Source organism: Euleptes europaea, chromosome 5, assembly GCF_029931775.1.
Source record: "Euleptes europaea isolate rEulEur1 chromosome 5, rEulEur1.hap1, whole genome shotgun sequence".
Taxonomy (NCBI): domain Eukaryota; kingdom Metazoa; phylum Chordata; class Lepidosauria; order Squamata; family Sphaerodactylidae; genus Euleptes; species Euleptes europaea.
In genome coordinates, this window is record NC_079316.1 from 106,519,389 (window position 1) to 106,531,404 (window position 12,016).

Here is a 12,016-nt window from a genome sequence, read left to right on the forward strand (position 1 = left end):
GTAAACATGTGTAATACTGGCTGTAAATCTCTGACTGTGACTAACAACATGCTTAAGATGTGAATAAGCAAAGTTTTTCTTTCATTGGGGGGAGGGAAGAAGGAGTTGGTTTTTATATGCTGACTTTCTCCACCATTTAAGGAAGAATCAAACCAGCTAACAATCACTTTTCCTTCCCCTCCCCACAACAGACACCCTGTGAGGTAGGTGGGGCTGAGAGTGTGACTAGCCCAAGGTCACCCAGCTGGCTTCATGTGGAGGAGTGGGGAAACCAACCCGGTTCACCAGATTAGTGTCCGCCGCTGACGTGGAGGAGTGGGGAATCAAACCCAGTTCTCCAGATTAGAGTCCATCACTCCAAACCCCCGCTCATAACCACTACACCACGCTGGCTCTCAGGGTGAGTCTCAGCGACAGAGATGCCAAATAAACATTTATTATATTATAAATGAAAAATAAATGGATCAATCCCAACTAAAATACACAGTTTAAAAAAAATGAGATCCCCCCTTTCTCATCAGCTCTCCAATAGTCTGGCAACCGCTTGCTTCCTCTGTTCTGCAGTCATGTGCTCACAGGCTTCTAAGATATTTGCCACAATTAAAGTCTGTGGAATCGTTTTGGCCTTCACCCATATTCTTCCGTTCATTCCCAACACCAGCTCAAATGGGTAAAGTTGTCCCAAGTCCTGGATGATTTCACAGCCAGGAGCTAGAAGTCTGAAACCAAAATTAAAGAAAAAGGTAGATTACAAGCAGAGAAAGATTACAAAATGAGGCTTTGAAGACCACAACATCTGTCAAGTTAGATTATTTTCTAAAGGAAATAACTAAACCAGTGTTTGGCAGAGGCTAGATGACCACCTGTCAGTAGGGCTGTCAATTCGGTTCGGCCCGAACTGAAAATCAGCCGAATTTCCCTTGATTCGGCGGTTTTTAGTTCGGGACGAACCGAACTCAAAACTGGCGGGCAACCGGGGGGGCCGAATTCAGCGAGTTCGGGAGTTCACGAATAAATTCGGCCAATTCGGGGCGTCAGTAAGCAGCATAACCTTCAGTAAGCAGCATTCTCCTCCCCCGGCCAATCGGTGGCCAAGCTGGGTCTTCTTCTGGCCAATCAGTCAGGATTGAGTACTGGAGGAATCAGCTGATGTGCGGCCGGCCGGGGAAAGAGAGAGAGAGAGGGAAATCCTCTGTGTGTGAGGGGGTGCTTGTGCACATTCGCTCCTTTCCGTGGCTGCAGGGGGCGCATTTTTTGGGGCACTGACCCCAAACTTTCAGGGGATATTCAGACAGGTTTTTTTAAGAGACCACCCAAGTTTTGTAAACATTGGGTCAGGGGGTCCCGAGATATGGGCTCCCCCCCTTTTTCTTTCCATGGCTGCAGAGGGCGCATTTTTGGGTGTGCCGACCCCAAACTTTCAGCGGAGCATCAGACTAGGCTTCTTAAGATACCCCCCAAGTTTTGTAAACATTGGGTCAGGGGCCCCCGAGATATGGGCTCCACCCCTTTTTCCTCTCCCCCCTTTTCCATTTTCGTGGCTGCAGGGGGCGCTTTTTTGGGGGTGCAGCCGCCAAACTTTTGTCATAGCTTCAGAGAATCCCTCTTAAGAGACCACCCAAGTTTTGTAAAGATGGGTTCAGTGGGGGCTGAAATATTGGCTCCCCCCCTTTTCTCTTTCCATGGCTGCAGGGGGCGCATTTTTGGGTGTGCCGACCCCAGACTTTCAGCGGAGCTTCAGTCAAGGCTTTTTAAGATACCACCCAAGTTTTGTAAACATTGGGTCAGGGCCCCCCGAGATATGGGCTTTCCCCTTTCCCCTATTGGGATGAATGGATCACCCTCGAGAGATGCATACGTATGGATCTTATATTGGATACAAATGGAATCATATTGGATTACCCAGCCTCCCAGCCCCTCCTGCTGGAACAGAAGACAGCCACAGTAAGACCCCTTTGGGGGCTTTAATCTATATTTTTTCTTTTCTGTGTGTGTGTGGGGGGGAAAGCAGAGTCTGTGTGTGTGTGTGGGGAGGGAGCAGTTTCTGTGGGTGGGGGGGGGGAAGCCAAAGAAGGCTTTTGCCGGTTCTGCCTGGGGTGTGCGTTCCCCCTTCAGTCTCTCTCTCCCTGGTTTGAGGGGGGGCTTCATTTTTATTCTTCAGGTTTTTCCTCATTCATAAAATCAGTTAGGTTATTTTGATGCTTGCTCAAAACTGGTTTTCAAATGGTGACTTAAAGAATGCATCTGCCTGGTCCCAAGTCCAATGCAAAAGGAGAAATTCCACCCCCTCCTGCTCATTATGCATAGCTAGCTGCCTCTGTCCCTTTCCATGGTATGCAAACTCCCAGGCATCAGGTGTTGCTATGCACTGTTGCAAAGGTGTTGCATTGCGTGCTTGTGTTGCTTTGCAGTTGTATTGTTTTGCAAAATTCTTCACACCTGCCCCGCCCTTTGCATGTTTGCAAAGGGGTTGCTCTGCCGTTGTGTTGCTTTGCAAAGTTCTTAGCACCTGCCCCGCCCTTGCTCTCATCAGCTGTTTGTCGGGCGGGAGCTTTGTGCGTGGGCGGCAAGCTCTGCGGAGAGATACACATTAAGGGTGGGGGGGACCCCTTTCAGGGCCCATATCTCAGCCCCCCCTGACCCAATCTTTACAAAACTTGGGGAGTCTTTCAATATACGTCCTTTGAAGCTCTGCTGAAAGTTTGGGACCTCTAAGCCCAAAAATGCCCCCCCCCAGAGCCGCGGAAAGGCGCGGTTGTGTTTTTAATGGCTTTATTCGGCCGAATTTTTTTTCCGAACTTTGAATTCCCGCCGAATTGAACGGATCCGAAGTGGGGGAGTTCGGACTTCGGCACGTACCGAACCCACAAGGGCCAAATTCGGCCGAATCCGAACTGTACCGAATTTTTTTTTTTTGACAGCCCTACCTGTCAGCAATGCTGATTCTGTGAACTTAGGCAGATCATGAGAAAGAGGGCAGAAAGGGTTGTGCCAACGTTTGGCTCTTGTGGCCCTTTCTTACATGCCCAGGGAAATGCCGATCGCCCCTTTGGGGCCAGGAAGCAATTTTCCACCAGGCCAGATTGGCCAGGGATCCTGGAGGGTTTGTTTCTTTGGCCATGTTCTGGGCATGGAGTAGGGGGTCACTGAAGCGAGGAGGCAGTTGTGAATTTCCTGCATTGTGCAGGGGGGGAGGATGGATTAGATGACCCTGGTAGTACTTTCCAGCTCTATGACTCTATAGAGCAAGGTTCCCCAACGTAGTGCCTGTGGGCACCATGGCACCTGCAGAAACCTTTTCTGGCATGCACCAAGTGTTTTTAGAAAGTGAGTAGGGCCAGGTGGGGCTTTTTGCCCAGCAAGGCTTCTGAGTGACTGCAGATTTTTTTAAAAAACCTTGCTTTGGCAGTAGCTGCCTCCACAGCATGAGGATCTTCACTGTGATTGAAGGAAAGCTGCGACAGCCATTTTTTGTGGCTGGCTCCGCCTTTTTGTTGCTACACCCACCACCCCGTGACAGAATGTCAAAGGTGCCCACAGACTCTAAAAGGTCGGGGACCCCTGCTCTAGAAGAACTGGTGACACTGACTAATGGGAAATCCTTAATGATCGATTTGATTGTTAGATTTCCCCTACCCACACTGTGTCGGAATTCATAAGCTGCCCACCAGCCAAAGGTTGGGGACCCCTGCTTTAGTAAATAACTGAACCTATGCAGAATGCTTGATTTTATTTTCATTAATTTTTACTGCTTAGTTTTCAAAGCACAATTAAAACAAAAACAAAAACCTTACAGTACCCTTGCAACTGGGAATTGTGCACTAGAAGGCTAGTTTGCACAAACAGAAGATGTGATATAATCCAGGAGTGGGGTAAACATCTGGATAAAGGTGGGGGGGATGTGTAGTTACATAATTTACTTCATCTCCCCATTTAAATAGGAGCCCCGTGGCACTAGGAGCCCCGTGGCGCAGAGTGTTAAGCTGCAGTACTGCAGTCAAAAGCTCTGCTCACGACCTGAGTTCGATCCCGACAGAAGTCGGTTTCAGGTAGCCGGCTCAAGGTTGACTCAGCCTTCCATCCTTCTGAGGTTGGTGAAATGAGTACCCAGCTTGCTGGGGGTAAAGGGAAGATGACTGGGGAAGGCACTGGCAAACCACCCCGCAAACAAAGTCTGCCTTGGAAACGTCGGGATGTGATCTCACCCCATGGGTCAGGAATGACCCGGTGCTCGCACAGGGGACCTTTACCCCATTTAAAATAATAATAAATGACCTACACAGACAAGACAGAGGGGAGAAAATTTCTATCCTGGCTGTCTCAATATCTTAGCTGTCTCAGTATCTTAGTTTGTATGTGCATTTTTTTTAAAAGTGGAAGCATTCAGTCATGCAATCCACACCGCCCCCTAATCTAATATGCCATAGCACAAGAAGAGTTGGTGTTTTTATATGCCAACTTTCTCTACCACTTAAGGAAGAATCAAACTGGCTTACAATCACCTTCTCTTCCCCTCCCCACAACAGACACCCTGTGAGGTAGGTGGGGCTGAGAGAGCTTTAAGAGAACTGTGACTAGCCCAAGGTCACCCAGCTGGCTTCATGGGGAGGAGTGGGGAAACCAACCCGGTTCACCAGATTAGCGTCCGCCGCTCAAGTGGAGGAGTGGGGAATCAAACCTGGTTCTCCAGATTAGAGTCCACCCCTCTTAACCACTACACCCCGCTGGCTCTCAGTGTTAGTACAATAGTTTTAGCACCAAATGCTGTATAAATGATCCTGGGAAGGAACAGAACACGAAGCAAACCACTGGTAAATGGTTTCCAAACTCAAGCTGTTGCGGGTTTTTGATTAAGAACTCTACTGCACTCACTTCCTTATTAGGCCTAAGGAAACCTTAATTAAGAAGCCATCTTGTCCGATAATTCCCATCCCGTTGGCTCTGCCGGTGCTGTCGATGCACACCATCTCAGGCTCCATGTCTTTGTTGGCGACGACGAACTGGCCATAGATAAGGTCTCCGACCTACAGAAAGAAGAAAAATTCAGAACACCATCTACAATTTCACAGTAGATGCCATGCATTGTGCTTCGTGACGCCAATGATTTTCAGAAACAAAGGTCAATTTTTTTTCCAGCCACAGCGTTGCCCTTCTTTTCATCCAGTGCTTGTAGATGGACCAAATGCTCTGAGTTGGAAATCGGAGGGACCAGAGCAGAACAACCCACGACCAGCTCTGCTCAACCCGCTCCTGCGCAAGCCAAGAAATATGCAAAGAATGTTAAGTGCCTTCTCTTCTCCAGAGTGAACAACAGAGGCTGAACTTCTTTATACACCTCGGTCACACCTTCAGCCTTTCTGTTAGGTCGGTATAGTCCAATGCCAAAGGAACAACATACATGCATCTATGGAATCCCGTCTCTGGAAGACATATTTCATTATGTCTTATTATACCTATTGTCTCAACACTACCTGTTGAACTGACAATTTGCTCCAATAGGACATCATTTGTTAATTCTAAATTTACACTAATAGACCTGTTAATATGACTTGATGGAACACTACCTGGTGAACACAACTGAATCAACAACTTGAATTGACATTGAATTGAATCACCTGTTGAATATATACCTGTAAGATTACTTTATACCCTGTTATATAAGTGGATATTGTATGTTACATCCACAATTTATATTTCTGTATATTAGTTGCGTTTAAACATTTTTGATGTATATTTCATGGTGAGTCATAACTTACTTATGTGGAATTTTTAAAAATATATATGTCTATTATCTATTAATGTTGTAATAGTTTACTTTAGGAGGTACTATTTGACTATAGTGTGTTGTACAAGGAGGCCAGAGCTAAATTTTTGGATGGGATTTTGAAAGGCATAAACTTCTGTTCTGAAACCGAAAAATTGATTTTGCTACTATCAGACTCTGATGCACACGTGACTTATATGATGGTCTCAATTTGCCTTGGCTGCTAAGAAGATAAGAGCCCTCAAGGCCGCAAAGAAGGAATCTGTTTAGGCTTAGCAAGTGAGAGCACTTTTAGTTTTAATGGATCCCCCCCCTTTATGGTATGATTATAGATTTGGGATTGTGTAATAACTGCTCTTTTACTTTTTTAAATCCAGTAACTAACTTTTAATCAGTTTTCTTAGAATTTTGTAAATATTTTAGGATACTTTGTAACGGCCTATGGCTATACAAATAAACTCACTTGACTTGACTTATACACCTCTGCTCCTTTCTTTTGGTGCTTTGGCTAGAGAGTGAGGGTTAAAATGCATTTTGGCCACTACTGCGAAAGCTCTTCACGCTGGAGAAGGTGGGGTTAACTGGTCTTTGCCTTGCTTTGGTTTGCAAACTTCAGAGATTATTGGGTGGGGGGAGCCTGGAGACCTCAATTGACCTTTTCCAGTTGTGAATATTTAACTCCTTAGGCTCACATTCTTGTGTCACCTGTAGAGAGCGAAGAACGAAAACAACACTGTAAAATTCTACATCATGACAGTCTGACGTGTTGTGATGGGGGGGATCGCACCAGACTTATGTTGACCCTGTAGGGTTTACATAAGAATATAAGAAACGCAAGCTGGATATCCCATGCAAACCCGAGATATTCCTGTTAAATCTGTTACCTAATCTAACTAAAGTCCAATTTTGTATCGGGTTACATATGATAACTGCTGCCAGAACAACCTTTTCCAGACATTGGAAACAAAAATCGACTCCAAAGATAGAGGAATGGCAGGTTAGTTAAAGAAATATATGTTTTAATTAAGCTAACAACATTTCAGAAAAATAGAGATACAATAAGTGTAGATGAGTTATGGTCACAAACTATAAATAAAATAGAGAATTTTATAAATAAGGGCAAGAAAGGGGAATGCATTGTGCTCAGTCAGGATGGAACGATGAATATGAAGACAAAGAAATAAGCTGTAGCATAGGAATCCTGTTATTTTATTGTGTATATAGATATATTGTATTTTAAATCATGAAGATTGTCCCTTTTTTCTACTTCTTTTATTTACTGTTATTGTTTATTGTTATTGTTTTTCTCCAATTAAAAAAAAAAGAATATAAGAAACGCCATGCTGGATCAGACCAAGGTCCATCAAGTCCACAAATCTGTTCACACAGTGGCCAACCAGGTGCCTCTAGGAAGCCCACAAACAAGATGACTGCAGCAGCCTTATTCTGCCTACGTTCCAAAGCACCTAATATAATAGGAATGCTCCTCTGATCCTGGAGAGAATGCGTATGCATCAGGACTAGTATCCATTTGGACTAGTAGCCATGGATAGCCCTCCCCATGAACATGTCCACTCCCCTTAACGCCCTCCAAACTGGGAACCATCACCACATCCTAGGGCAGGGAGTTCCACAATTTAACAATGTGTTGTGTGAGGAAATACTGTCTTTTACCTGTTTGAAATCTCTCACCCTCCAGCTTCAGCAGATGACCCAGCGTTCTAGTATTATGAGGGAGAAAAGCTTCTCCCTGTCCACTCTCTCTATACCATGTATCATTTTATAGACCTCTATCATTTTATAGACCTTAACCGCCTTGCAGGGCAAGAGGCTTTGGTGGCCACCTGTCCAACTACTAACCAGGGCTGACCCTAATTAGCTTCTAAGATCAGGCTAGCCTGGGCCATCCAGGTCAGGGCGGTCTTACTTAAAATACCACTTTTAAGAACGATTGTTCAACAGCTGCTTTGCCAACCACACCATGCGTTTTAACTGCTTTCACACATGCTGAATGCACTTTCGATCCACTCTAAGTGCAGTCTAATGAACTTTTGCAAGTGGATTTTGCCCATTCACAGTAAAATCCAGCTGCAAAGTGGATTGAAAGTGCATTATTCAGCATGTGTGGAAGCAGGTGTGCCTATTCCTATTCTTGAAAAAACATCCAAATTTCCCTTTTGGGGGTATGCCAATATAAGTTTCGTCAGCGTGTTTACAAGCTTTCTTTCTGCCCACTCCAAGAAAGCTCCTACCTAAATCTTGCTAAATTATTTTGAGTGGCAGCCAATTCTGTAACTGGGAAAACCAGGTGAATTTTAAAATTAAACATTCCAATGGACGCTCACAATTTAAAAAGAGAAACTTAGTAACATACTCTTACTGCAATTCCGGCATCGCAGAACAAATGAATGCATAATACATGAAAAACTCCAGCACTGTTTAATGGTGTATAGGAGGGAGAAGAGCCAATGATCCTTGGTGTAAAGATACAGACATTACACAAAAGTATCCCCATTTTCACTTGAAGTATTAGATGGCATGCCATGTATGGCTGGATCTTAAAAGTTTTAAAATCAATAAATAACTTTTGCTAATCGTCATCCAAATTTCCTTCAAGTGGGAAACCAAACACATGGAGTTCTGTTACTGATAGACTTTTCAAATCTGATCCAAGCGCAGGACGCATGAGATACAAACACTGAGAAATGTATTTGAAATGCTGAATCTTTGGGACAGGCCTGGCTCAGAGGCTACTGCTAATCTCAGGGCTTCTCTTTCGTGTGCCCTCTCACGCCAGCAAAGCCGGTTGTGCAACACAAACTATAGTTTGAAGAGGGCATTCGCCAAGAAGCAAAATAATCAATAGGTTCTATTCCTGGCGAGGACAATGAATTCTTATCCCACGCTCCTCTCAAATTACAAAAGCCTCGCGTCAAACACTGACAGAGGAAAAGAGCATCCGAATCCTTTGCTTGAGGTATGTGCCATGTCTTTAGACACGTCCACACCCAGACACTCTTACAAAACCCTAATGACTAAGGCAAAGAGATGCTGACCTTGCTCAATATTACTGCGGTTAACAGCGGGCATGGACTTGAAGACAATCCCCACCTCCAAACATATTTTAGAGTCCTCACCTGAACATTTGGCCTGTTTCTCTTGGTGGCCCCTTCGAAGACCAAGTAGGACAGAGAGGCCTGTTCGCTTCCGCCAACATCCAGTTTGAATATGTCCCCAGCTTTGGCGGTCACTATGCCTATCACATGGTCTCCTTTGACTGGGACATACTAGAAACGGAAAGGATTGGGATATTAGAAAGTTTGCTGTGCGTCCACATGTCTTTCTCTGGAAACAAACGCCAACGGTACACAGCAGTCTCCTAAAACACAACCCACTGTCACAAACCCCAGGCTTTCAAACCGAGGACGGCTATAAGCACAGCACTCCGGAACAAAAATGCTCATTTCACAGCAACTGCGTTTGAACAGTAAACTTTAATGCCATTACAGATGCACTGTGTGTGCGTGAAGTGCTGTCAAGTCGCTTCCGACTCATGGCGATCCTATGAATCAACGTCCTCCAAAACATCCTATCCTTAACAACCTTGCTCAGGTCTTGCAAACTGAGGGCCACAGCTTCCTTTATTGAGTCAATCCATCTCTTGTTGGGTCTTCCTCTTTTCCTGCTGCCTTCAACTTTCCCTAGCATGATTGTCTTTTCCAGTGACTCTTGTCTTCTCATAATGTGACCAAAGTATGACAGCCTCATTTAGTCATTTTAGCTTCTATGGTCAGTTCATGCTTGATTTGATCTATAACACACTGATTTGTTTTTTTGGCGGTCCATGGTATCCGTAACACTCTTCTCCATTGCACTAGCAATGTTCAACCTCATGGGGTTTTCAAGGCAAGAGATGAGCAGAGGTGGTTTGCTATTGCCTTCCTGTGCATACAAATGCACTAATTCAGGCATTAAAATCTTTGACGATACTTGATCCCTGCCTTTTAGTAGATGTAGGGAAATATTTTTAAATGGTTTACAGGTCGAGTATCCCTTATCCAGACTGTTTGGGACCAGAAGTGGTCCGTATTTTGGAATTTTTGTATCTGCATAAAGATGTCTTGGGGATGGGACCTAAGTCTAAACATGAAATTCATTCATGTTTTATATATACTTTATACACATAGCCTGAATGTAATTTTAAACAATATTTTTAATAGTTTTGTGTACACTGAACCATCAGTGGCACCGCTGAGGCCCTGTAAGTAATGCCTGCATGCCGGCTGAAAAGGTCCAGTTATTGCATCAGTCCAGATATTGGATGTCCAGATAAGGGATACTCAACCTGTATTTACATAAAGACAGAAAATAAAAATGGTTAGTTAGATACTGGCTGAAAGAACCAAGACAATATCCAGTTTAGGAACCATTAACTAAAGACAACAGAAATCCAAGAAAAAGACAGGAGTTTTTTCCTGAATCTTTCTATTTCCAACAGCAGGAGGGAACAGTACAACCCAAAACCAAATGTAAGAGAGAGAAGTTAAAGGTCTGCAGTACTAATGTTACATGTGAAAATAAAAATTTGAAACCATCTTCCCACAAAGACAAGAAAAAGGCAGGATCCAGCCCACGTTAAGCATCATTGTGCCCACAGCTCTAGTATCTAGGACGCAGGAGAGTAATAATCTGTCACTGATCACAATGGGTGATGATGCAACTACTTAACCACAAGATATTGGGTAAAATCCTATAACTCTGGGCTGTGGAAACCCCAAATGCCTTGAAGTCCAATGCCAACGCCTGGAAATATTAAGCATTTTCCCAGCAGTGCCACAAGAAACTATTTTACATGACTTTGCTGGTTTGAAATACCAGCGGGGAACAAAAACAACTAGTTCTATATACTTCCAAGGCAAGGAGCTAAATCAGAAAGTCGTAGGAAAGAGATCAAACTACACAGGTTGTGCTCCCAAAAGACAGTGAAGTCATTTGTCATTTAGGGTTACTTAATAGAATTCACATTAGAAAGAAATGCCCCCCACTATTTCCAGCCCTCAAAGGTCAATGGATCCGCCCACCTCCCTCACACGCATTAAGAGTACACATCTTCTTTCCTTTCACATTTTTTTTCCTACTGAGGAGTTAAATAAGGAACATGTGCAAGCGTATCAATAAAAATCCATGTTGTCTATACACTATAAAACCTGTTTTAGCTATCAGGATTGCCCTCATATATGAGCTTTCAGGAAACTTAAGTATTGTAATAGTTATTGCTAACATCTCTCTAAAGCTATCCAAATGCTGTTAGCATTCCAAGTCTGTGATTCCGCAAACAGAGTGCCCAGTAACAATGCACCAGGAGCAGAAATGCAAAATTAAATTGCAATGTCGACAACAAACTGGCCAATGCAGAAGCTGGGATTTACAAAGGTGCAAACATGGGGGGGTTGCATTCCCCTAGCAGGCTTTCCACTTCTCAGGTGAGTCCATTTTGTTGAGGGGAGGGGGAGAAGGTGCAGGTCTTGGAGCCCCACACAGGTACAAAGGGCGTACATCAAAACAGCCTCTGCAGTCTACCCAACCACGCATGCGCACTCTCTCGGCTCAGCCTCCACTTACCCTCTTCTGCTGGGAGTCCACCCAATAGGTTCCCCCGGAGCCACTTCCGGTCACGCCCCCTATTGTTCCGGCCGGACCCCGATACCGAAGGAGGCCGCACTTGGTGACCAGCAGGCCTTCGCCGCCGCGCCTCAGCCCCGGCCCGCAGATCAGCCGCCCTTTCTGAGGCCCGGCCGGAGCAAGGCGTAGCCGCTCGCCGTCTGCCTCAGGCGAGGCGGGAAGGAGCAGCACGTCCCCGGGCATCACCACCTGCCCGACGCGCTCCTCGGCTACGCTCGGCGCCCCGGCCGCCATTTTGTCCACCCGCGGCCGCTTCCTCTGTGGGCGGGGCTTGAGTTGTGCGCGCATGCGTGCAGCCCGCACCGGCTTCATTTGCCAGGCACTCGCCCACTGCCGTGACGATCCGTGACGCATGCGTGAAGCGCTATTGTACCCTTGGGTTCAGACTTGCCAAGTTACAACATTTAATAGGATGGATTCGTAGGAAGGGAGGCAGACTCAGCAAGCAGGGTTTTTTTAATACTTGAAATTATCTCCCTTTTACAATAAACAAACAAATAAAACTAATGTGCAGAAAGGGGTTTTGTATTGAAATCGTGTGCGTTAGACCCGCTTCGGCTTCCTTGCCAG

At 45.2% G+C, this 12,016-nt stretch overlaps 1 protein-coding gene across 1 annotated transcript; it reads right to left on the bottom strand.

Annotated features, from left to right (window-relative positions):
• Positions 1-510: 510 nt before the first annotated feature.
• On the bottom strand, positions 511-11,680 carry EXOSC3 (exosome component 3). Its single transcript, XM_056850138.1, has 4 exons — positions 11,387-11,680; positions 8,902-9,051; positions 4,873-5,024; positions 511-719 (listed from the first exon to the last, which is right to left on the bottom strand). The coding sequence occupies exons 1-4, from the start codon at positions 11,678-11,680 to the stop codon at positions 518-520; spliced, it is 798 nt and encodes a 265-aa protein (XP_056706116.1). The 3' UTR covers positions 511-517.
• Positions 11,681-12,016: the final 336 nt, after the last annotated feature.